The sequence below is a fragment of the Macrobrachium rosenbergii genome, chromosome 26 (assembly GCF_040412425.1).
Source record: "Macrobrachium rosenbergii isolate ZJJX-2024 chromosome 26, ASM4041242v1, whole genome shotgun sequence".
NCBI classification, from domain to species: Eukaryota; Metazoa; Arthropoda; class Malacostraca; order Decapoda; family Palaemonidae; genus Macrobrachium; species Macrobrachium rosenbergii.
Window position 1 is genome coordinate 14,920,440 of NC_089766.1, and position 27,775 is coordinate 14,948,214.

Genomic DNA, 27,775 nt, shown 5'->3' on the forward strand with positions numbered 1-27,775 from the left:
TGAAAAATTTACAAACATATATTTTACATGTAATTCTTTTACTTAAGTAAAGAATTCTGATAATAGTTAACACAATACAAATGTATAACAAGGTATCATAATCAATAACTAGCTGTTAAATTATTCCTTAAAAAAATCATACAGTGCTAAAATCAATAAATATAACAACGTAATTCTATAATTTTTATTGAATTTACTACCATCAGTAATAATAATAATCCCCATTTTACGGTAATACCCTTTTTAACGACTGGTATCGTGCTACTTCCTTCCTTAATTTTAGTATCACATTTCTTACAAAACATTAAACATTATAAGATATGAACCGTAGGCATCTAACTAATGCTTTTACACCAAACAAATGACTGATATTTACATAGAATATATATATATATATATATATATATATATATATATATATATATATATATATATATATATTAAGGTTGTGCAAACTTAGTAAACAACAGACCCAACGGTCCACTACAATGATTATTCAAGTACCAAATACGTCTATATAAAGCGAATCGCACGTAGAAAAATATCATTTATAAACCTGTGGTTTTTAAAGGAGTGCGGATGGTATTATTGTGTGATAGGAACCATCAAATCGGGGAAACATTTACATATTTAACTAGCCTAATTATCCTACAGGGAAAATTAGTTTCTTGTTCCAATTGCATTTACTATGCTTTGGTACAATTGCGCTTTAGTATATGTCCTTTCAGTGATTATGAATTCCGGCCAGTTCACGAAAAAGATAGGCCTAACCTTAATAAACTTGCCCTAGCCTATCTTTAGTATACCTAACCTAAGCTGCACATAGGCCTAACAAACCTTTGACCTGGTACCGTGCGTTAGGCCTTAGATATCATGCAATATTGTCAACACCACGGCAACCTATTGGAACCCTTCGTTATGTGTGACCGTAAACCTTTATTAATCCAGTTTATTTATAAGCGCTATAGGGACCTCTCCGGAGAACACGGTCACCATGAATCAGTATCTAAGCTACGGGTGGGGCAGATGTTGTAAATAGCCTAATCCTTGGATATTATATTATCTACTTCGGGGAACAATAAACAAAGTTAATGACAAAATACGATGACAATTCCGTTTAAAAAAAACGGCTGCATGTAATAATATCCTATAGACAACAAGTTATTACAGGAGATTACGTGTCTTGAAAATACAAGTTGTTATAGGAGATTACGTGTCTTGAAAATATTAAGTTCGGCCTATCAGCCTGGACACACGATTGCAAGGTATGAAATTGCTGCAGTATACCGTAATATAAACTGCTCGAGAAACGCTATTATATATCAAAACAAATAAATAAATAAAATAAATTAAAGATGAAACTTACGCTTAATATATTTTTCGTATGCTGTTCGTAATTCAAAACGCACCACAAAACAAAGAAAATGACACTTATATGGGAAGGAGTCTTTGTACGTCATGAGTTAATACAAATGAAAAATGTAAACAAAATTTAACAAAGCCGTGGAAGTGTCAAATGAGCTCCCGTCCACTGTCAATTGAGCACTCGTATTTTGACAGAAATGCCACATATACAGTACTTTCAAACTGTAATTGGGAAAATACCGGTTTACTTCGAATAATTCAGCAGTTCACGTTTAGATGGAAAAAACATTAAAATTTCAACTTATCAAAAAAGAAGTTTAGATAAACAAAACGCATAAAAAACGGCTGATAACTGTTCTATCAAGATTCTTAGCATATATATATGACCGGCGAATATTTAAATTTCTTTATACATATTTGGCAACAACAGTACTGATGACATGGTGATGTTCCAAGAAAGGGCAAAAAGAATAGCCTATTTACGCTAGGTACAAAAGGTGCTATTACACGAATTCATATCATTCCCGTAAAAAGTCGTGATTTACTTTAGTGATTTACTACTCAGCACTGACCACCATCACCATCACCAATACATTCAAACTTTAAACGTACGTCATTACGCAAAGTTATTCAGTCGGAGAGAAGGGACAGAATTCTGTTCCCTCTCCTTCACAACCCTCGTGACAGCACGATAAGATTTACGCACAGCCATGAGAGTCTCGATTTCAAATCATGTCTTTAACTAAATTTACTCTTAATTCGTATCGTATCAACACCGACGCATTAGGCCTATGGCTCCTTCAAGCACATAGGGCCATCATCCACAGAGAGAACGCTTTTTTTATATTTCTAGTTTTATTAACTGGTGTATCTCGACGAATCTTCCAGCCACGTCTGAATGTCGTGACTGGTGTCCGTCAGAGAATCGCTAGAAGGCAGTTCAGTCAGCGGAGTCATTTCGGGCCGTCCGTTTGGAACGTAGCCGTTTTCTCTCTGTCCCAGCTGGTCCCTGTAGGCGCCACGGCACTCGCGGTAGCTGAGGTCAAGCCGCTCGCGTCCTTCATAGCCTAGGAGAGGAGAGATAAGAGCGATGAGTGTTTAACAATTTGGAGTGGGGCAATGGCATTGCTACAGAGGACATGCCTAGAGGCTAAAGTTATGTGAAATGGATGTTTTTATTGTAATTAATAAAAGCTCTGCTCTTAAGCTAGTACACACACACACACACACACACACACACACATATATATATATATATATATATATATATATATATATATATAGAGAGAGAGAGAGAGAGAGAGAGAGAGAGAGAGAGAGAGAGAGAGAGAGAGAGAGAGAGACTGTAAAAAACAATTACCCACTGCCATAATGGTAAATCTACTGTACACATGTTATACATTCGAGAAGATAGTGCCTTATATATATATATATATATATATATATATATATATATATATATATATATATATATATATATATATATATATATATATATATGATGACTTCAGGGGAATAAAAGACATTTGTCACTGCCTCACTCATATCTTAACAGCAGAATCGGAGATGAGCCTCGTGCAGGAAACTTCAAAACGAACCAATACATATACCTACACATGGAGCTCATCAGCAGCATGACAAACCCCCACCATAAACCGCATACTTCACTTCTATCTTACTTAAAGTCTTGCTTCCTACCATCCACGCTCTCTACATGATAATATCGTGAAAAACAGTAATCCATTTATTCACCTATGCTACCTTTAAGTTTTACATATCTCACCCTTTCAGACCCTCTCAATATGAAACACAAAAATCTTCATTTTTTCTTACTTTTACAGAAAAACCCACACCACGAGGGTTGGCTCAGCAATCCATTCATACATTTCAACTTTGGTTTCTAGACATTCCTCGTCTCTTCCATCTTCTTCATACATCCTTCTTCCTCCCTTGCTTCACCTATACTTCCATCCTGTCATACTCTGTTGATGTACTCCAAAGCATCTATTGGAACCAACCATTTGAATCTGTCCTCCATCTAAACTTACAATCACTGCTCCATCTCCGGTGCTTCCCTTTACCGCCATAAACCTTTACCTCTTACAAAGAGTTTCAAGCCTTTATTTTTTAAACTAGATTTTGCAGTTCATGTTCACTATTTCCAAATGACACAGCATCATTTGCGAACATCACCCATTCACCACTCCATTTTTATCCTAAATATTGAAATGCCACAGACACAACATGTTATTACCTAAGCCCCCTTTCACGTCAACCAATCTCTCATTTCTTCCCTTATTCTTAGCTATGCTGCGCTATTATCATAAAATCTGGTATGCATTACCTTCTACACCATCTCAGTCAATTGTTTAGGTCCTTGTAAGACAATAACAGCTTTTACTTTTATATGTTTGAGTGTAGACATGTACACATGCAAGTGTATCTGCGACTGCATGTACAACAGGAGCTTGCAAATACCCTTCGGTATAGCCTAAACTTACCAGGAGCAGAAGTGGGCAAGATAGTATACCCAAGCCGGGCATGTTTGGCTCCCATACCGAGTCCCGCCACGCCAGCCAGGGAGGAGGCCAAGCCTCCGGTGCACCCTACACCACCCGCACTGCTCCCGCTGCCGCCATGGAGCCCCCCTAGGCCTACTCCTCCAATTCCACCCCCAGACCTGACCATTAGGTGCAAGAAGATAGAAAAATTACGTGATTTTTCAAGCACATTCGCCTTGCCAGAATTTTTTTCGTTTACAAGGAACAGGGTTAGGCCTATAACAGTTTGAAATTGGTGGGGGAACTTCTTGAGAAGCTTGCTTGCATCATCTACGTGGTACTAGTCAAGCCATACTGAAGCTTAATAGAATGATTAAAAAAAAAAGTTTTTAACGTTAGTATAAAAAATAATGTTCTTTCTAATCGCTAATGTATAAAATTATCTAAAATAGGACTAAATAATGAAACTTCTAATCACAGCAAAGACATGGTAACTAACCGGCCGATCAAGATCACTCTGGAATTTAAATGTTTAATTGCTCTAGTCAAAATAAGCCACTGATCAACAGTTCCGTGACATACTGATCAACGAGGGACCCGAACCACAGAAGCTTTCATTTAATTCGTAAAGACAAAGACCATTTCTGGAACCAGGGTCTGCTGACTAGAAAACCGAGCTAACCAATGTGATAAAAAATAATAAAAAAAAATAACCGTTATACTAGTACTATCTTGAGAGTGATGAGTATAATCAAACCCAACTAGCTATGATATCTAATAAATAAAAGACGGAAAATACACCAGCGAACTCGTGAGAAAACGAAAGCAAAAAGCAATAATTGTCTGCATGCGGAGATTACCGAACAGAGCACCTGGCGGGAGATTTCAGTGATCCATCTCCGCCCACAGATGACGACAGCGATGACGTCAGCGAGGGAAGGCGGATGTCCAGGTGGGAACCTTTCTCTGTCACGATCTGTGGGACAATAACTAAGATTATTCATACACTTATCATTACATGGATAAAGAAATGTCAAAGCTTTCTGTATCCTGGCCTGAAAATATTACTCATTAGTATTATTTTCAGACAACCTACAGGGTGATGACGTAAACATTAAAAGATATATACTTGCCACTATTTTTATTTATGCCATTTTTTTTTTTTGCTTTCCCACATTAAACCACAAATAACCTCCCCACTGCCAGTTCACCGTACCTTAAGAAGAACTTACATACATTGGAAAATTACATGAATGTATACTTACCTATAAATATGCAGTGGATTAAGTATCTCATCTAAAAAAAACTATTGGGAATCTTGAGAATCAGATATATAATCATTTCTTCTAAAACCAGTTCACTTGCAATCCCGGACATGAGACTAATCTATTTCTGTTGCAAAGCTTAATCTAAAGGATAGAATCACACTACCTTGACAGCAGTTACCTCCAGGTCACCCTTGAGCAAAGTTTTACAACCAGTGAAAATCCCAAAGACTTCAGAGTGGTGGCCGTTGATTTGAAAGAAGAACAATAACAACCAATCGCTCCTCCTGAGGTGGCCTAGTTGTGCGAGCACCATGGGAAGCTACATAAAGTAATACATATACAGGGGACTAAAGGACATAATAGTCCATCAGTGGTGACACCTTGAAAATAATAAGAACAAATCACCTTTTATAGTCTATTCCTGAACTGGTAAGTAATGGTACTGTTCACAATCTTAGCTGGTAGCCTGTTCTGAAATGAGGCTGTCTGTTATGAGAAGAACTGTGAATAATTTCTCACAGTGGCAGGTGTTAAACGTTTTAGTTCCATTTTCCACTAGTTAGATCTAGTTTTTTGCTACCTAAGGTTAATAGAGGTCTGTAGTTAATCTGAGTATCTTGGATGTTTCTGTCAACTGACCTCTTTAACTTTTTCTAAGTGCACAAATTGGGGGGTTCTAGCCCCCGTAGATACCCAAGGTGTCTGACTGATGGTATTAGTCTGGTTGTTCTTGCTTGCACAGCTTCTAATCTTTCTTTGTTCTTACTCTGGGATGGCATCCTGGGCTGCATTCTCTACGACGTGGGGTGCAAACAGCGCAGTATCTGAGATTATTGTCTTCTCTTCCATATCGCAATTTAATGTATCTTTGAATTTTCTGGGCTCTCATTTCAATATCCATACATCGTTTAGAAGGCTGTATATCACTACTAATGAACCTTAGATCACGCTCTTGATGCCAACTTTTTACCGCCTTGCTAAAGTAACCCATACTTGCCATTCACATGTTTCTACCACCTACGGGAATGACTTAGCACTTCTCTAAGTTAAAACGGCATCTGCCATCTAGCCGACCTTTCATCTACTTTCTCCAGGTCATCTTACAACTACTGAATGACAGAATCGTCACGTAAAACCAACCATCCACGCACCTTTTGGTTCATGTTGTAGAGCTTCGTGGTGATGTCTCTGGCAATGATGGTGGAGAGCACCGTTGCCAGATACGACTCCTTCACGAACAGGTATTCCAGGCCACTGCGTTGCCAGAAGACGTAGCGGCAGGGTGTGGCAGCAATGATGGACACCTTGGGAGAGGCAAGGAAGATGATGATATTAATAATGATGATGATTGTGATGATAGTACAATGTGAGTAATTAGAAATGATAACAGTAAAGAGATACAAACACATGGTTAATTATAACAAAAGCAAAATTAATAATAATAATAATGATAAATTAAAATATAATAAAAATAATACTAATAATAATAAACTAAAATATAGTAATAATAATAATAATAATAATAATAATAATAATAATAATAATAATAATAATAATAATAATAATAATAATAATAATAATAATAATAACTGTTAAAACCAACCGCAATACATAAACACGACAGCAACATAAGTAATAAAAGCAGCCATAACAAAAGCAACAAAAAGTAAAATAAACTTTAAAAAATAATAATAGGACAATATTCCCACGGCTCCTTTACTACCACTCAGATTATTAGGTCAGTGCCTCAGAGGTTATGGAATTCCAGGGGAAAAAAATAGTGTTTTCTTGAATTTGTCCTGCTTTCCAAGTAGGGAAAATATTCATAAAAAGAGGCCGCACTGCGGTGGCACCTTGAGAGAGAGAGAGAGAGAGAGAGAGAGAGAGAGAGAGAGAGAGAGGGGGGAGGCTCCTAAGTGAATCTCTTGTAATACCTTCACTGGAAGAGTATTGTATTTATTTCTGTCAGTTCCGCGAGAGAGAGAGAGAGAGAGAGAGAGAGAGAGAGAGAGAGAGAGAGAGAGAGAGAGAGAGAGAGAGAGAGAGAGAGAGGGGGGAGGCTCTAAGTGAATCTCTTGTAATACCTTCACTGGAAGAGTATTGTATTTATTTCTGTCAGTTCCGCGCGAGAGAGAGAGAGAGAGAGCGTGTATGTATGCACGTCAATAAAGAAATGTATAATTTAATTTGAGAATTAATTAACATATCAATTGATTATCAAACATAAGTAAACAAAGTATCATTACAAACGAAAGAGAAACTTGAATCCTCTCGTTTATTACAAATATTCAAACTTTGGAAAATATACTCTACAACCATTAAGAAATATAAATCTCAATCCAGTCAGACAGCCTTGCGTATATATAATAAAAAAATGAAAAAATGTGCATACTTGCGCATGTTTGAAAAACAAAATAGCGTATTACCAAAAATATACGTCACATTCTTAAGAGATACACATCCTTATTCTTTCAGACTCATTTACATAAAACATAAAATATGTAAGGAAACCTCTTGTACCCAAGTCCGAAAACAGCTACAATGTCAGGCCACAATAAACACAAAACGCCATCAACAACAAGAATAGGAAGTCGACGTCACGTCCGTTATCCGAACGAGTGAAGATGTAAACAATGAGAGTCAAAGGGGAATTTAGGAGCCGAAACTCTATGTTGTTGTTGAATCATAAGACTGTGTAAACAATGTGTCCGAAAGCGTGAGAGGATGTGTATTCAAGTCTTATTCATGTTTTTTTATATGTATTGAAGTATACATTTTTTCGTTTGGTACATTATAAAGAAACATACGAGTTAAAGTCTCGCCTGTCCGTAGACAGACAGAAAAAGGACAGGACTGCTCTGTTTGAGGGTAAAAACACATACAGACAGATGTCTGTTGCTCTGTCTCTATGAAATGAAGGAAAAAGCAGAACATGTTCTGTGCCAACAGACAGTAAAAATGACAGAAAGGAGGAATCTCTGTCTGTTCTGTCTGAACAAAAGGGAAAGCAGAAAACAGGGATCTCTGCATTTCTGTTTGTAATAAAATGTACTTAAGTATCTAATAAGGGAAATTTCCATCATCATAACTGAAATGATAGAAGGAATCGGAATCTTTAAACTGTCCTGTTCAAGGAAGACTGAATCTCTGTTCCCTCTGTTTGTGTGTGTGTGTGTGTGTGTGTGTGTACTTATGGACTCATAAAACTTATATCTTGTTGATAATAATAGTATTTCTAAAGATATTTGCAAAAATCAAAAAATCAGTTTATCAAAAAGTTTCAGAAATTCAATAATATACCAACGTGAAGGTTGTGAGACAAGGGGCATGTCCCATGGAAAGAAATAATCAGTTTCTCCTTTTTCATGGAAATATCCTCTAGGTGTGTCAAAGTAATCATAAAATATAAAGAATAGGAACGGAAAAAACAAATATATAAGCACACACAAAAACACGCACACACACACACATATATATATATATATATATATATATATATATATATATATATATATATATATATATATATATATATGTAATTGTAATAGCCACAATACCCTCTTCTCGAATTCTTCGCGTTTTTTTTTTGATACGCTTGTCACTACAAAGCCTTAAGATCCAAGTGCAAGAAATATGAAGAAATTATGGTGTCCGGTAGAGGGAAACGAACCCTCGTCGTGATTATGGTAGCGCGGGTTCGTTTCCCGCTACCGGACATCATAATTTCTCCATATTTCTTGCACTGGGATCTTGAGACTTTGTAGTGACAAGGTATTCAACAAAAGCGCGAAGAATTCGAGAAGTTAAGAGAGCATTGTGGCTATTACAATTACATATGTATCTGGTAAAAAATGACCAGTAGTTTCTACATACACATATATGTATATATCTGTATATATATGCATATATACAGTATATACAAATATATATATATATATATATATAATATTATATATATATATATATATATATATATATATATATATATATTCACGCATATATATGTGTGTGTAAGTGTGTGTGGGTGCCTTTATGCGTGAGAAGAAAAGTACTTCCATAAAATGGCTGGTATATACTCTATGCATGAATAAAGTGACTTATAATCAGTCACTTATAACCTTATAGTCTTTCTAGATTCATATTCCGGTATTTCTCGGTCTTGCTCTCTCGTTTTCATTTCAAATACTTACTATTTATCCTTAGGTTTTACATGCAGAAAGAAATTGGTCACATTAAGAAAGGAATACACTTCTAAATATAATTTGAAGAAGAGAGAGAGAGAGAGAGAGAGAGAGAGAGAGAGAGAGAGAGAGAGAGAGAGACTTCCCTACACAGTGTTACTGAAAAATACAAAGTAAAGGAATTACAAGAATCTTTACTTTTATAGGCCTACACAAGAGAGAGAGAGAGAGAGAGAGAGAGAGAGAGAGAGAGAGAGAGAGAGAGAGAACACATACCTCAAACCATAGACCTTTCCCCAAATCACCAAGACATAAATAACACCCATTCTTTAGCCTGCCATCCCCCACTTAACTCCCCCTACCCTCCCCCCCACCACAACCTGCCCCAGCCCAAAATGATCCCCTCCAAAAAAAAAAAAACTGAAGATGTCATGTACCAGCGCACCAATCGATCTATATATTATGAATGACGCAATAAATGATACTAAACTTCTTTCTCAGATCCTCCACGATACCTCGTCACACGAACAAACACGTAACTAAGTCATAAACGTAGCTGATTTTCTTTGTGCTTGTTAATGACCAGATTTATGAATTGTGGTGATTGATACTGATTTTTTTTTTTAAAGTGGTCCTTTTTTGTTGCACACAAGGCCACATTTATACAACATATTTTCAATTATGACTGATATAATTGCTCCGATTGATATCAATTATTTAGTTAAACAAGTAGAAAATGCAGCAATCGAGTACGCTACAGCGTACAATCAAAACCACCGAAAATAGATCTATCTTTCGGTGGTCTCGGCGTAATGCTGTGTGAGCCACCGCCAACGAAACTTCAACCACGGCCCGGTGTTGGCGTATCCTATATCGTTGCCAGAAGCACGATTATGGCTAACTTTAACCTTAAATAAAATAAAAAAAAACTACTGAGGCTAGAGGGCTGCAATTTGGTATGTTTGATGACTGGAGGGTGGATGATCAACATACCAATTTGCAGCCCTCTAGCCTCAGTAGTTTTTAAGATCTGAGGGCGGACAGAAGAAAGTGCCGACGAACAGACAAAGCCGACACAATAGTTTTCTTTTACAGAAAACTAGAATGGTTAATTTTTGATAAGCAGTTTGTCATTATAATCACAAATTTGTTACTTCTATTATTATCATTTTATATCATTAACTATCACTGAGATAATTACCACTATCTTATCAAATAATTATCTCTAAATTAGGATGAAGATTTAAAAACAAAAAGTAATTATTACTACACTCAAGCTCAAGAGACACTATTATACATACATACATACTGTATATATATATATATATATATATATATATATATATATATATATATATATATATATATATATATATATATATATATATATATATATATATATATATATATATATATATATATATATATATATATATATATACACACATCTGACATGTAACGTTTACAACGTAGTAATGACTATAATTTTTAAAAATTGCCTTTTTGTTTTGTTTTCAATCTCTCCTAAGAAAAATATAAACTGAGAGAGAGAGAGAGAGAGAGAGAGAGAGAGAGAGAGAGAGAGAGAGAGAGAGAGAGAGAGAGAGAGAGAGAGTTTGATATCTTACCTTAAACTTATCGTCGAGAGATGCCCTCGAGGATTCGAACTCGGGCGAGTCCAGGAATTGCATGCTGGTGATGGAGTGGAGAAACTGGTTGTCTGCCATGACGTTGACCTAGAAATTGAGAAACACAAAGGATACTTTAGTAAATGACATTTTTACGAGTAGTTAAAGAATACACATGCACACACGCACACATACACACACACACACAAACACATATATATATACATATATATATATATATATATATATATATATATATATATATATATATATATATATATATATATATATATATATATATATATATATCTATATATACACACACAATACTCATACCATTACATACCGCATTCACAGTCTCATACAAGTTCACAGACGTATGGATAATGTGCGTAAAAGGGTTTAATGCATATACCATACAAAAGAAAAAATCCAAAGAACAAAAGAAAAAGTTCAAAGAGCAAAAGAAAAAGATCCAAAGAACAAAATAAAAAAAAGTCCATAGAACAAATAAAAGTCCAAAGAACAAAAGTTCAAAGAGCAAAAGAAAAAAGTTCAAAGAACAAAAGTAAAAAGATCCAAAGAACAAAAGAAAAAACGTCCAAAGAACAAAATAAAAAACCCAAAGAACAAATAAAAATCCAAAAGAACAAAAAGTTCAAAGAACAAAAGAAAAGTCAAAAGAACAAAAGAAAAAGATTCAAAGAACAAAATAAAAAAAGAGCATCCAAAGAACAAAAAAAAGTAAAAAACAAAAAGTCCAAAGAACAAAGGAAAAAGTCCAAAGAACATAATGAAAAAGTCCAAAGAACAAAAAGTCCAAAGAACAAAGGAAAAAAGTCCAAAGAACAAAAGAAAAAAGATCCAAAAAACAACAGAAAAACGTCCAAAGAATAAAATGAAAGCGTCCAGAGAACAAAAGAAAAAATTCCAAAGAAGAAAAGGAAAAATCCAAAGGACAAAAGGAAAAAGTCCAAAAAAAATAAGAAAAAGTCCATAGAACATAAGAAAAATCCAAAGGACTAAAGGAAAAAGCCCAAAAAACATAAGAAAAAATCCAAAGAACAAAAGAAAAAAGTCCAAAGAACAAAAGAGAAAATCCAAAGGACAAAAGGAAAAAGTCCAAAAAACATAAGAACAAAGTCCAAAGAACAAAAGAAAAAATCTAAAGGACAAAAGGAAAAAGTCCAAAACCCATAAGAAAAAGTCCAAAGAACAAAAGGAAAAAATCCAAAGAACAACAGAAAAAATCCAAAGGACTAAAGGAAAAAGTCCAAAAAACATAAAAAAAAGTCCAAAGAACAAAAGAAAAGTCCAAAGAGCAAAAGAACAAAAGTCCAAAGAACAAAAAAAGGGCCAAACAAAAGACACCATTGCGTGAGCTAAATTATCTCTCCTGCGTCACAGCGACATTATGACGTATAAATAACCAAAGCTTCCGTGTCTGTACTGTGCGCATGCGCAGTTCCTTTCGTAATAATAATAATAATCATAATAATAATAATGAAAAGAAAAGCAAATGACGATAAATGTGATGATTTGGTGATAGCTTCGTCACATGAAAATAAATAATATTATCAAAATGATGATGGCTTTGAATAAGAAGCCTTGATGATTTACAAGTTTGGCATCTAAAAATATTAATATTGATTAACTGATGACAATGAGGATTAATGATGATAATGGAGATAATAGTAGTTAGTGTCTTATAGATAGTTTTATAACCTACTAATAATACTACTACTAATACTGCCAGAATATTACAGAAGAATTATATTAGTATTCTTATCAGTAATATCAGTATAAGGAAGGATCAGAAAATGACAATGAATGTACTTCAACTCAAGAAACAACATTAAAAAAAAAACAAGAACAAAAAGAAGAAGAAAACGACGAGGTAAACGAGAGAATAAAAACAATACGTAACAAGAAAGATAAAATAAAGCAGGTGGAAGGAATAGTTAATAAGAACAAAAACTTTTTAAAAAATATTGAGACAAGAAAGAGCACGAAAATAAGAAGCAGGAGAAACGGCAATAAATCAGCGCCCAATAACGTGTCACCTGTTGCCACAAGACGATAATTTATATGGCTCTCAAGGTCAAGTGGAGTTATATATTTTTTGAAGATTCAATAAAAACACACACACAAACACACAGCACCCAGAAGATAAACATATTAAACAGTATAATTTTTCCCCCTCTCTATCCTACAAACTAATGAACGGGAGAATATACCTTATGGCACCCTTCAAAACAGACCATTTTGCCTTGACATATACAACAGTGTTACTGGAATACAAGCCACATGGTAATAGTTCCCAGATTTGGATAAATCTGTCAACTACCACGCGAATGCAACACGCACACACGCACTTTGTGCATTTATCAAATTCTATTAAAAATGTAAACTCTTCACGTAATCCCGCGTCCTTGTTCATTAGATAATTAAAACGTACGCGTCCTTGTTCATTAGATAATTAAAATATACGCACACAAGTGAAAACTTCTATAATATTAGCCGCTTCCTCCCTGTGCAGAAGGCTCAAAAGCTATGCATCGAACCACCAGACACATAATGCACCAGTTACCCATATTATGCAAAGATATTCACGAATTCTGGATAGTAAGGCCCTCCCTCACACCAACCGAGCATCGTCCATTCTTTCCACATGACTGAACATTCTGAAAATACTATAACGCCTCCTTTCACCTATGCTAACCTTTTTTTGACCACTTGTACATATCTTCTAAACCTCTTAATTTTTCTTGGGCTGAATATATTACCCAAACATTTCATCTCAACAGCTCCAGCATTTTTCTTTCATCTGCATTTATCATCCACACTTCTCTTCCATGAAGGAGAGTTGGCTCAACAGTGCCTTCATAAATTCCCAATCTGGCTTCTATAGACAATTCAGACCTCTTTGCAATCTTTTGTACACGTCCCGCTGACTTTCTTCCTCTGCTTATTCTGTGACTCACATCGGCTCTCCTCTCATTCAATCATTAACCATTACATTCATTTCATATATATATATATATATATATATATATATATATATATATATATATATATATATATATATATATATATATATATATATATATATATATATATATATATATATATATATATATATATATATATATATATATATATATATATACACATTCATACATATATATATGCATATACACATACGGACTGTATGCCTATACTTATACATGTTGGTATCTTTTCTAGTCATACACATAAATGAGTTAATGTATATATGGTTGTCGTGTATACCACTCTATGTCCCTTCACTCCACAATACAAATATACATACATACGTACATATATATAAATACACACACACACACACACACATATATATATATATATATATATATATATATATATATATATATATATATATATATATATATATATATATATAATATATATAAAGAATATTCTGTACTAACGCCCACAAAACCAACTAAGCTCCCAACGAGATTCCAGAATCCAGTAATCCTGGACTAAGAACTTTGAATACAAGGTTAAGGCCAAAGGCCGAGCACTGGGACCTATGAGGTCATTCAGCGGTGAAAGGAAAATTTAGAGTAAAGGAGTCTTAAAATGTGTAACAGGAGGAACACCTCGCAGCTCCACTATGAAACAAATGTTAGGAGAGGGTGGAAGGCAAGATGGAAGAAAGAGAATATGAACAGAGGTACAGTGAAAGGAATGAAAGAGGTTTGGGAGAGATTTCAACACGGACCTTCAATCCTTAACTCGCTGACCGTAAGAATGCAAAGGAGTCATGCAACCAATAGATCACGCGGGGGAGGTTTCCACACTCTCTCTCTCTCTCTCTCTCTCTCTCTCTCTCTCTCTCTCTCTCTCTCTCTCTCTCTCTCTCTCTCTCGTGCCGTGCTCAAACGTAATCCCAGCGTGTTAGCATGCGTGGCCACAGTATGTTATGAAGAATTGCATGATGCTATTTTGCCCGCTCACGAAAGTGGGACTTTTTCTTCTTCTCGTGGTATATTTATAATGTCTTGTGAGGAATTAGCAGACAGTTTGTCTGTCTTCTCTGTCTCTCCAGTTTTCTTCAGGATGACAAACAGATACAGAACGTCGTCACATCTGTCTGATTCTCGTACTTTTTGCTCTCCCAAAAGAATACAACTTCGAGGTCGCTCTATCGTTCGCTCCCCAACTTTCTTGAAAATAGTAACATAATGCAACCTTTCCCCCGCTCTTCTTCTCCTCATTCTTTCTCTCTGTCTCTATCTGTTTCATTTCTTTCTTTCTTGATAATAACGAATTATTGAAACCCACCTTCTCTCTCTCTCTCTCTCTCTCTCTCTCTCTCTCTCTCTCTCTCTCTCTCTCTCTCTCTCTCTCTCTGCTTGAGAACAGCGACCAATACAATTCACGCCTCTGTTTTTGTGCTGGATACGTTTACTCTCTCTCTCTCTCTCTCTCTCTCTCTCTCTCTCTCTCTCTCTCTCTCTCTTTCCTTACCTTCCCCGACAGGAGCAACCCCAAGCGATCCGTCCTGGTGAGGTTCTGCATAGCGTAGGCCTCGCCGGCGTGTAATGACATCACCTGGGCGTACTCCAGGGACACCAGCCTCTTGAACAGAAGCCTGGGAACCTGGAATCCAAGAAGATGAGGTCGTGTTAGACTGGGGCCAGCTACGAGTATTGGTTTCTGATTTGTTACCTTTATCCTTGTGGTACATACGTAGGTGTGTATGAGTGTGTTATATTATACATGCATTATATTTATATATATATATATATATATATATATATATATATATATATATATATATATATATATATATATATATATATATATATATATATTATATATATATATATATATATATATATATATATATATAACTCTATGCATGACTGACTGACATTAATCATAAAATCTAAAACACCTCTAATTCTAGAGCTGTACCATTCCATCACAATTACCCTTTGATTCTCATTTCTACGCTAATCCTCTTTATCCCTTTGTTATAAGCTCAAGGTCATACTCGTTGCGAAGTCCCTCGAGGGCGAAGTCTTCCTTCCTCAAGGCCAGGAAGACCCGGTGAGGAATGGCCCTCCGTGACGCGCCGCAATCAAGGTCACGCACCAGTGACCTATATAGCGGCGATTTCACTCTCAGAGGTCATATGTGAAACAGACTTGTATTCTACAAGGTCGTACTTGAAACATACCTCTAACGGAGCGAAACTTTGGAAATATTTTCTGCACTGAAATGATGGTTCATCAATTCCTTTGTGGCAATGACTGATTGAAGTTGATAATTATTGAAATGATAGTTCGTCAATTCACTTGTTGCAATGATTGACTGAAGTTGATAATTATGCTCATGAGGTACCTTCTCCCACTCCCAACCCAATCCCCTTCCTCCTATCCTCCGTCACATAAGGCGAGTTTAGGTTAGATACCAATGTGTTTTCAATCACTGTTTACCTTTACACAGCGACCTAGATACTGACTACCATTAAATAATAATAATAATAATAATAATAATAATAATAATAATAATAATAATAATAATAATAATAATAATAATACACTAACTTCCATTAAATAATAATAATAATAATAATAATAATAATAATAATAATAATAATAATAATAATAATAATAATAATAATAATAATACTGGGAAAGGGACTCACATTTAGAGGCTGGAACAGAGCTTCGTACATGGCTTCCAGTTCCTTGTTGACTTTAACGGGTCTCATCTGATAGATGATGTACAGCGTCTGGCCCATATTGAGAAGCATGAAGGTGAAGTTCCAGGAAAAGACGTCCGGCGCACAGATGATGTTCCAGGCCCACGTTGAGTACAGAAGGAATCCTGGAAACAGAACGAGGGTATGGATGAGTCCCAGGTTAAGTGGGAAAGGAAGAGGAGGAAGGGTAAAGGTAGAGATGAATTTTTAATCTAGAAATACTGATTATTTCAGCTTCTCTTGTTGCAAGTTCCTGATAACTGATTTTTGAGAGTTCCACACTTTGTCCTCCAAAGTGGTTACGAGTTTGTCTCAGTGCCGTTTGACAGTCACTTGCGTTCGCCTTTCCAATTACTTACTCAGATTCACTTTCCACTTAGCAGCCATAAACTGGGTGTCAGTCAAGCGCTTCTCATGTTAGCAAGTAAGGAAATATAGGTAACAATATCTTGATTAGCAGCTCAAAATTTGGAAACTTTTTGCAGACATATAAAATGAGTTTTACATAAATGCAGTGGCTTTTTGATAAATACATAAGCAAAGTAACAAAAATACAATCATTAATGTTATTTAGTCTTTTATTTAACACACATTACATAGCAGACATTACAACATCTGAAACATCTAAACTTTTTACCCATCACGACACAGAAGCTCTGATTTGAGTTACTGCTGTATAAAGAACACACAAAACCTAGGCAGCATAAAATTCATTCCTGTTATATAACCTTTAAAATGCTATCAACAGTCCGGAAATATTAAGCTACAATATCATTAAATGGGCGTGGATTGAGCTTTAGCATCAAATTCAATTAATGCACAGCATTCTGAAACTAGTTGGCAACCATGCCAAGAAGGGGTGTGGCCTTTGCCTAAACATTGACTGAAATTAATCAGCAGTAATCTGGAATCATTTGGGAGCAATGTAAAGACAAGGACGTGGCTCCAACTAAAAATAAAGCTACTAATCCAGCTGTCTGGAAATGACTTGCAGCCATGCCATGAAAGGGGTGTGGCCTGTGTTTACATGCATGAAAGGAGCAAGTTTATGGCTCAGTTTAAGATAAAAGTGCTACATGGCAACCAAAGCAGAGAATGGGCGTGGCTTGTGACTCAGCTTGTAATGAATCTGAAACTCACCAAGTATGAGGATCGAATGCATGAACAGCAGGCCCTTCATCTGTGAAGGGGCAAGGTAACTGACGAAGAAGAGGCCATTGGCCAGCTGGAAGAGAAGATGCTGCGGCAAAGACCACTTCTCACACGACAGCAGCGTTCCTGGCAGGTGGGAGATGAAACATAAGGCAGAAGTAAATAAAGATGGAAATGAACGCGGAGTCTGGCTGCGTTCTTTGGTGAAAAAAATGGAAATTTTAAGAATAGTGAGTTTAAGACTGAAATAAACTCTCACCGAAGTCAAGAACGTTTGTGATACTCTTACATAGAAAAGATACTTTTCATCAAATAGCTCTCTGAAGCAGTATGAGTCATTGATAAATAAATATAGTATTTACAGATATGAATAAATTAAAGGTCAGAATGAAAAAACAGTACTTCCTTGCCAATACAGTTATATCAATCATACTCCCCAAAGGGGATCTATAAAGCAATCAAACTAATTCATCAACATTACTAAATCATCATGGTCAACAATAGTCATCTATATATGCTCAACTATAAAACATACACTAAACTTTAAAAAAAAATTGGGTTCATGACTCTTCTATGAAAAAGATATAAAGGCAAGTCCTTTTGTTAAAAAGCAACTCTATGCAAAAGTGAATGGGAGGGGGGAAACACCAGCTATTTTATTGCGGGGCAGTCCTCCATGTCAAGAACTCTACTTGCATGTAAGCAATCACGTTTAAATAAGAAACACGAAAAACTAAATGAATAGTAAACAGGCTGCTTCTTCTTCTTCAAGACTTTTTATGGATATTCGTGTCTGTGAGCTGCACGCTAAGCTTTCAACAGGATGTTTTCGTGTTTTCATGTCAAAATTAATGCGCTTATATTTCTGACGTTTCCTGTAAGACAACTTTGGTAGGTGGTTACGGGCTGCTCTGTGAACAAGAGCCCGTGCTGGCATACCGCCACTTCATCATAAAAAAGAACGTTGGTGGCTCTCGAGGTTTCGTATCATACAAAAGTTATTCATGTATGTGTTCACTGAATACTCACTAACTTGAATGTTTCTTGTCCACAGGTTTGACCCTGACTTACAGAAAGAAATTACAGAGGAAACTGACGAATTTTGTAAGAACTCTTGACTTTGCTTCTTTGTGGGGTATCTAGCATCTGAACTGTATTCGTATTCATTGCAACTGTTTCTGGTAAGGTCCACGAACTTCCTATAACGCCTATTATTTTCTTTAGGCAAGAAAAACTTACACTAAAATTAGCCAAAAACTAGCACACAGCGTAACCTTCAAAATCTACTTGCACCGACACCCAAAGTGGATCGGGCACTTAAAAAAAATAATAAGTATTTACTAAAACAAATTCACTTTGAACCCACCCCAACTTCAACATGCTACAGTACTCAAGGATGTCTAAGAGAAAAAGAAAAAGAGAGAATAAAAAAAAAAGGAAAAAGTCTTACTGGGCGGGTTGCAAAAGTAGGGGGAGGTGGGAATTCAAAACTGATCAAGTCAACACGACTAAATGTTTCACGGAATGCAGGAGTTACGTCAACATAACTAGATATATATATGTATAATATAATGAATTATCTCACGAAATGCAAAAGACACATCACACCTGAGTCTCTTACCCGGGATACATAAGAGGTGCTCGCCAAAGAAAACAAGAGAGACATCTGTGTTTTAATGCTTTATATGTCATTCGGTTCCTGTCGGCTGGCGTGGAATCCAGACCACGTCCCATCAAGGTGGCTTTCGTGGATTCCCCAAGATTCCCAAGGATTCCCCAGGATTCTCCAAGATTCCCAGGATTCTCCAAGATTCCCTCAGAATTCCCATGATTTCCCAAGATTACAAAGGATTCCCCATGATCCCCAGGATTCTCCAAGATTCCCTCAGAATTCCCCAGGATCCCGAGGATTTCCCAAGATTTCCAAGGATTCCCCAACATTCTCCAGGATCCCCAGGATTTCCCAAGATCCCCAGTATTCCCAAGGTTTCGACAAGATTTCCCAGGACTCCACAAGATTTCCCAAGATTCCACAAGACTCCCCGAGATACCCCAGGATTCCCCAAGATTCCCAAGGATCCCCCAGGATCCCCCAAGATTCCCCGAGATACCCCAGGATCCCCCAGGATTCCACAAGATTCCCCAGGATCCCCCAAGATTCCCCAGGATTCCACAAGATTCACCAGGATCCCCCAGGATTCCACAAGATTCCCTGAGATACCCTAGGATTCCCCCAAGATTCCCCAGGATTCCACAAGATTCCCTGAGATACCCTAGGATTCCCCCAAGATTCCCCAGGATTCCACAAGATTCCCCTAGATACCCCAGGATTCCCCAATATTCCACAGGATTCCCCACTCGGCCACCCTGATGGACTTTGACAGTTTGTTAAAGGCCTAATTCATTTCCCCTATTCAACATTACCCTCAATTCCTTTAATCTTTGCATTTTAAAATAAAGTATAATACATGTGATCAAATTACTCAAGTCTATTTTTTTCTTGCCTATAATATTCTTTAAGTCATCAACTTATCAATTAATTGTTCAGTAGAAATAAATAAATCAAAATTTACTTCCCTTTAAATAAAGTAATATATATTTTTGTTAGATTTTAAATAATTCAGTCCAACAAACATTTGATTTTTGAAATGATGAAGTAAATGAAATCAAATCATCCGGGGTTTTAAACAAAGCCCATGGGAAAATGAATTTATAGTTTGCTTATTCGACCTGGTAAAAACTATGCATATCTTGCGATTACAAAAGAAAATAAAAAGAGCAAACATAATTCTCATTATAAATAGTACATGAAAATTAACACTCTAAAACAAGAGCTCTGATAAAGTAAAGATTCAGATATCTAGGACTCTTTAAGATCTGGCATGACCTTGGTCTATACATGCTCTGAACTGCATTCTCCTTGTTCAGCCATCTCATTATCTGCCATCTCATCATCTATCTCCATTACAAAATAAATTCATGGAAGTAAATACATAATATCAGTCAAGAAAACAAGGACTCTGAAAAATACGATGCCTTAACTGACATAAACTCCATGGCCATGCACTGAACTTCATTCTCCTTGTTCAGCCATTTCAAGATTTCGAATCTGGTCAAAACTCTAAATATAAAGATCTAACTTTAGCTCCTTGTTCAGCCATGTCAGGTTCTATTTCAAGTCAAATAAAAACTATGAATATAAAGACCTAACTTCTGTCGCAAATGAGATGAATGTACGTAACAAAAACGTCCACCACTCACCTAAAAAGGTCGAGTTGTTGAGGGACAGAGGTTCTATGTCGTCTTCGGTGCCGTTCACTACGTCTGCGTCGGTCAAGTTGTAGTCCCAGGCCAGGTCGTTGTCGCTACCCATGGTTAATGAACGAAGCCTTCTGGTGGAAATCGGAGTTTTGAAATATTAAAAAGAAGCGATTAGTTGCATTACAGGGTTTGCTAATTACTTCAAGGCACTGACTTGACAACTGAGGTCTCACAGAAGCAAATCACCATATATTTGAGGGTTGCGAAGCCTATTATCTCAAGTTATATGGCCCGTTTATAAGCACACACACACATATCCATCTCTAGGTCTATTGCCCGAAAAATTCCTCGATTGACTTAAGCAGCGAATGATGTACCTGGTGGTTAGTCGACAATGGGGCATCAGAAAGAGGGAGTAAAGCTCCAGAGTCGTCCCAATAAGGGGAAGTGACATGATACTATATAACATACAGTGTTTGTGTGGGTGGGGTCGAAATATATATATCTATCTATCTATCTATCTATCTATCTATCTATATATATATATATATATATATATATATATATATATATATATATATATATATATATATATATCCTTAAAAAATCACAGTAGATGCACGTGATTTCGGTGTATAAGCGAATCCACAGGAAAATGACAGGCAGAAGTTCAGTACCAAGCGCTTTCACGTTTATCAACGCATCGTCAGGGAACGAATGAGACACAGATATAAAGGTTACAAAGTACTGAACTTCTGCCTGTCATTTTCTGTGGGATTCCTGTATATATATATATATATATATATATATATATATATATATATATATATATATATATATATATATATATATATATATATATATATATATATACATATATACATATACATACATATATATAAAAGATAGAAATAATCAACACACAATCACGTGTGGAACTATATATATGTACATATATGTATACACACACACACACACACACACACACACATATATATATATATATATATATATATATATATATATATATATATATATATATATATATATATATATATATATATATATATATATATAATCTCGAAGGCGAAGGAAAGGGCACCATTGTTACAAATATGTTTATAAATATGTTTGCCCAGGATGCGATTGTGGGACTTAGGTCGGATGCACAAGGAGGCTACTACAGATTCGCATAGATTCCCATAAAGGTGTAAGCTACAGAACTGGATGTAAACTGTCTAATCCAGACCACTCACAATAAGAAATCATGTAAAGATGTGCAAAACTGATATTAATTATAAAGATTTTTCTATAATAGGGCAAGCCCAAAATGAAAATGACCTCAATATATTAGAATCTATTATCACAAAGAAGACGGCCCCAACACTAAATACTCAAACAAGCTCTGTACAATTGTTCATTGCTTAACCTTTTGTTTATGTTTTTCTTCTCTCGTCCTTTCTTGCTCTTCCTGTGTTTTTGAGAAAACTTATGTTTTAGTCTTGTTACTACTACGGTTTATGTACGTCCTGTGCCTCTTCCCGCCGTTTTTATTTGTCTTATAATTTATATGTATATATCGATGTTTTAATGGGACTTTTTGTAAGAAGGTTTTTTAATCATTGCAGCCTTGAAAATGCGACTATAGCAATTGTCGTGAAACGTCGGCATAGTAAACTAATTGTAACAATGGTGCCCTTTCCCTTCGAGATTGTATCCTGAATTGAGACTCACCCTATTTGTATCTATATATATATATATATATATATATATATATATATATATATATATATATATATATATATATATAATATATTATATATATATATATATAAAATATATTTATATACATATTATATATATATTATATATATAATAATTTAAATTTTCACAAATCATGAACCCTAATGAACCCAAATCTTAGGAGTCTCAGGGGCAACAGTTCCATCCCCATTTCTCCATTTGAATAAAGTCTTAATTAACTGCTGTGAATTTATGCTAATTTATATGCGCTCGTCTTTTCCGAGTCTCCTTTTTAAATATTCCCTTTTTTTCAGGTTTATAAGAGGTTGTTTTATTTCGTGGCTATTTTTGGCTTGTTCCTCCTGACAATGAACTTCTATAGTAATAATATAATAATAATAATAATAATAATAATAATAATAATAAAAATAATAATAATAATAAAAGATCTTCTGTTCAATGTTAGATACATATATAGTGCCGCAAGTTCACAGATGGCAAGCCGGTATTGCCTCAGGATGACCCAATAAAACATTCAAATGACCTTTCATCTCTCTCTCTCTCTCTCTTTCGGAATTTATTTTTAAACACTAACGCAGCGGACTCTGCAACCTTTTCCTCCCAAAATCGCTCCCGGTTACTGGGGGCGATGACGTCATGAGCATTTCGAGTCGTGATTGGGGAATGATTTATCTACATAAAAGTTGCATGTTAGTGTTTTTTTTTTTCGTCTCTCCAAAAAGTCGTTTCATATTTATATTTCGTGAATATTTCTTAAATGAATGGGGCTTCCAGATACGTATTTTTTTTTTTTTTTGTAATAGACGTTTCGAATCATGATTCGTGAGTATTTACTGAATAAATCGGAGCACTAGCGGATCAGAAAATTTCATGGGGGCACCAATTTTCAAATTACACATACATACATACATACATATATATATATATATATATATATATATATATATATATATATATATATATATATATATGTATATATATGTATATATATAATAGATTTTTTTTCCATTATTATGTTTCTCATTTATATTATTATTATCTAAAAATCTTCAATGTTATTATTTTGACATTATTTTTCATGGGGGGGAACGTGCCCAGGTGCCACCGGCCCCCCACCCCTGGACCCGCTAATGAATCGGAGTACATTTAGTGTATTTTTGGTAACAGCCATTACAAATCACGATTCGCTAGTATTTATAGCATAAATGGGACTACATGCTGTGTATTATTCGGCAGTAGCCAAACTGAATCATGATTTGCGAGTATTCCTCGAATAACAATGACTGCGTGGAGTGAATATTTTGTAACAGCCATTACAAATCATGATTCGTGGAAAATTATTAAAAAAAAAAATCGAACTACATTAAGTGTATTTTCAGTGAAAGTCCTTTCGGATCATGATTCATGAATATTAAATATAGGAATCAGCAAATTACGCAGTCTTTGGAGTAAGCACCTCGAATCGTGATTTAAACATCTCTTCGTAAAGAGTACAGTATTCTCAATTTAAATATCTCGTTTCCAATAAAGAATATTCGATAAAAAAAGAAAAAGAAATATCCGTTGGAATTTCAAGTCGTCAGTTCTTTTCACTAACACTCTTTCTGAATAACCAATCAGAACTAAATTCATGAGCCGTTTATATGCCTTCTGATTAACGTGCGACATGAACCATATCCCTACTGAGAGGAGACCAATTTAATTGCACCTCAGTCAAAATCTTCATGAATTATCAATTACCCAAAGACTGGTGATATTATATTACTGGTGATATATATATATATATATATATATATATATATATATATATATATATATATATATATATACAGTGTATATATATACATATATGTGTGTGTGTACGTGGGTGTGTGTGAAAATTCTATATACAGATGAATATCTAAAATTATAAAAACAATAATATATATGCACATATATATATATATGTGTGTGTGTGTGTGTGTGTGTGTGTGTGTGTGTGTGTGTGTGTGTGTGTGTGTGTGTAGAAAACATGCATTAAAACATTAGCACCACAACGAATAAAAGCCGACAAGAGACTGATTTATAACTGGAATACAAAATTTAGGTCAAAGGCCAACCGCTGGGACCTATGAGGTCATTCAGCGCTGATATACTACGTTATGGTACAGAGGGGGTGATTGGCAGATTGATTTAAGCCAGTCAATCAGCCTCCTTTATAGAACAGAATAGAACAGAATATATGATTTAAGGCCAAGGCCAAGCGCTGGGACCTATGAGGTCATTCAGCGCTGGGAAGGAAATTGAGAGTAAAAGGTTTGAAAGGCGTAACAGGAGGAAAGCCTCGCAGTTGCACCATGAAACAGTTGTTAGGAGAGGGTGGAAAGTAAGATGGAAGAAAGAGGAAATAAACGGAGGTACAGTAAAAGGAATGAAGGGGATACAGCTAGGGGCCGAAGGCACGCTGCAAAGAACCTTTAGTAATGCCTACAGTGCACCTGTAAGGGGCTCTGATGGCATTACCCCGCTACGAGGGCCTCCTTTATACGAAGGGTTGAAGGGTTTGAATACTAAACTGTATACAAAATAGAATGCTGTAGACTTTACATAAATATCATAAAACTACTGTACATCATGCAAAAAAAATTCTGTACGAAACTTAGTATTTTATATGAAAAAATACACTGAATGCATATAAGAACATTTTCAATATCCCAGACAAGCAAAAAGAACATTTGTTCCATAACATCACAAATAATAATAATAATAATAATAATAATAATAATAATAATAATAATAATAATAATAATAATAATAAGAGAAAATTGGAGTAAAGAAAAAGTTAAAGAAGTTGGATAGCTAAACAGAAAAAAAACAAATGAGATGATTTGCCAACGGCAGATATCAGTGAAGCTTGGTGTCTAATCATATCTGACACTTTCTATAATTCATTATATTCAAAATAAATTCAACTTATTATAATCATAATGGTAATCATAATAAACAAAACTCGTATTTATATAAAATCATAAAATGTTATTCGAACATCTCTGCAACGCCAGTATATCGAATAAATCAATCGGTCAAATTGACTAACGAAACCCACATTTAAAAAAACAAATACGCTAACCGGCAACTATGAAGCCGTTAAGTCAGGAAAAAAGTGCTAAATGGCAACTTATGGTTTGAATCCGAAGGGATATTTGTCACCCAAGATGCTAATAACAACCGCAGTTAAGTTATCCGGAGAGAGAGAGAGAGAGAGAGAGAGAGAGAGAGAGAGAGAGAGAGAGAATCATAATTCAAGATTTTACTCCCAGCAGTTGACACGCGATACCACTTATCTTCTAAACTTCCGACTTCATAAATCTCGGACCTTGTTTATGTTTTAGATACAAATCAAACGTTCCTGGAACAAATCTCCGTTATACTGCCTAGTGATTTAGCGTTTTACTTCTATGCATGTATGTATGAGTGTTTGTATATGTATATGTATATAAATACATATGTTTATATAATTATGTGTGTATGTATGTATGTATGTATATACATATATATATATATACAGTATATATATATATTATATATATATATATATATATATATATATATATATATATATATATAGTATATAAAGGTGGAAAAACACATCAAAGGTGGAAAAATTATCATCATATCTATATATATATATATGTGTGTGTGTGTGTGTGTCTGTGTGTGTGTGAGGGTGTTGTGTGTGTGTCTGTGCGTGTATGTGTTATAGCAAACCTTACATTATACACTTATACATGCTGTCAATATATAGAGAGATATTTGCTTCCCTTTACTTTTTAGATACATATTAAAACATAAACAAAAATAATTAACAAAACTAATATACTGTAAATAAGTTCACAAATAAGGAAAATATCTGATGGTCAACACTCTCTCTCTCTCTTTCTCTGCATGGAGAGAGAGAGAGAGAGAGAGAGAGAGAGAGAGTTTACATAAGTATACAGACAAAAGAAAGAAAAATAAAATAGATCTTTTAATCTTAAATTTGGAATTTTCTCTCCGCTTCAGTTTTCAATAACTGTCATAGTCTCACTTTTTTCAAGAGGCGGGTCTATTACTTTCCTTCAAGCTTGGGCTATCTAGGGACATTGGGCTGCCATACTATAAACTTTAGTGCAAAGTTTTAACAATTTATCTCTCATCAGCGTGAACTATGAAAATTCCATTTACAGATGAATATCTAAAATTATAAAAACAATATTATATATATATATATATATATATATATATATATATATATATATATATATATATATATATATATATACACACACACATATATATATATATATATATATATATATATATATATATATATATATATTTATATATTATATATATATATAACATGCATTAAAACATTAGCACCACAACGAATAAAAGCGGATGAGAGACTGAATTAACGGAAAACGTCAGTTACATCATAATTAACCTATGTCATGCACCCGGGACACGAACCTGGCCCACTCAGATGGTCGTAAAATTTACGAGGAGATATGAAGGTCAGTCACCTATCACGGGACATTAGGCTAAATAGGTCATACAAAAATAGCCTTAATAATAATAAACATTCGCGAAAGAAGGTCGCAAATGAAGATACAAGTCAGTGAGACTAAAGCTAAATTCAACTCAGCCGGGTATTTATACCTTTAAAGTGGGCGGTAAAGATGGATGGAATGACGGAGGGGGATTTTCCTAAGCGGCGGAGATTACGGGAGAGCAACCGTGAGTTTTTCCATTAAAAAAAACACACACGAGTTTTCCGGAACGAGCGGATGCAGTCACGGCTCAACTACGGAGATAGGTCTAGCAACGAGCGAACCGACTCTTCTTCCCCCAACGGCAGGAGCCAAACTGAGGTGCG

The 27,775-nt window shown here is 35.1% G+C and overlaps 1 protein-coding gene across 4 annotated transcripts; it reads right to left on the reverse strand.

Annotated features, from left to right (window-relative positions):
- On the reverse strand, nt 1-27,775 carry LOC136853071 (popeye domain-containing protein 3-like). Of its 4 annotated transcripts, none has more exons than XM_067128331.1 (10): nt 27,559-27,775; nt 21,115-21,242; nt 17,842-17,979; nt 16,645-16,826; nt 15,459-15,590; nt 10,944-11,051; nt 6,286-6,438; nt 4,727-4,842; nt 3,867-4,045; nt 1-2,432 (listed from the first exon to the last, which is right to left on the reverse strand). In XM_067128331.1, the coding sequence occupies exons 2-10, from the start codon at nt 21,224-21,226 to the stop codon at nt 2,224-2,226; spliced, it is 1,329 nt and encodes a 442-aa protein (XP_066984432.1). In that variant the 5' UTR covers nt 21,227-21,242; nt 27,559-27,775; the 3' UTR covers nt 1-2,223. The 4 variants fall into 4 exon arrangements, with proteins under 4 accessions (XP_066984432.1, XP_066984433.1, XP_066984431.1 ...); XM_067128332.1 differs by having other exon boundaries at nt 4,739-4,842; nt 21,115-21,245; XM_067128330.1 differs by having other exon boundaries at nt 21,115-21,245.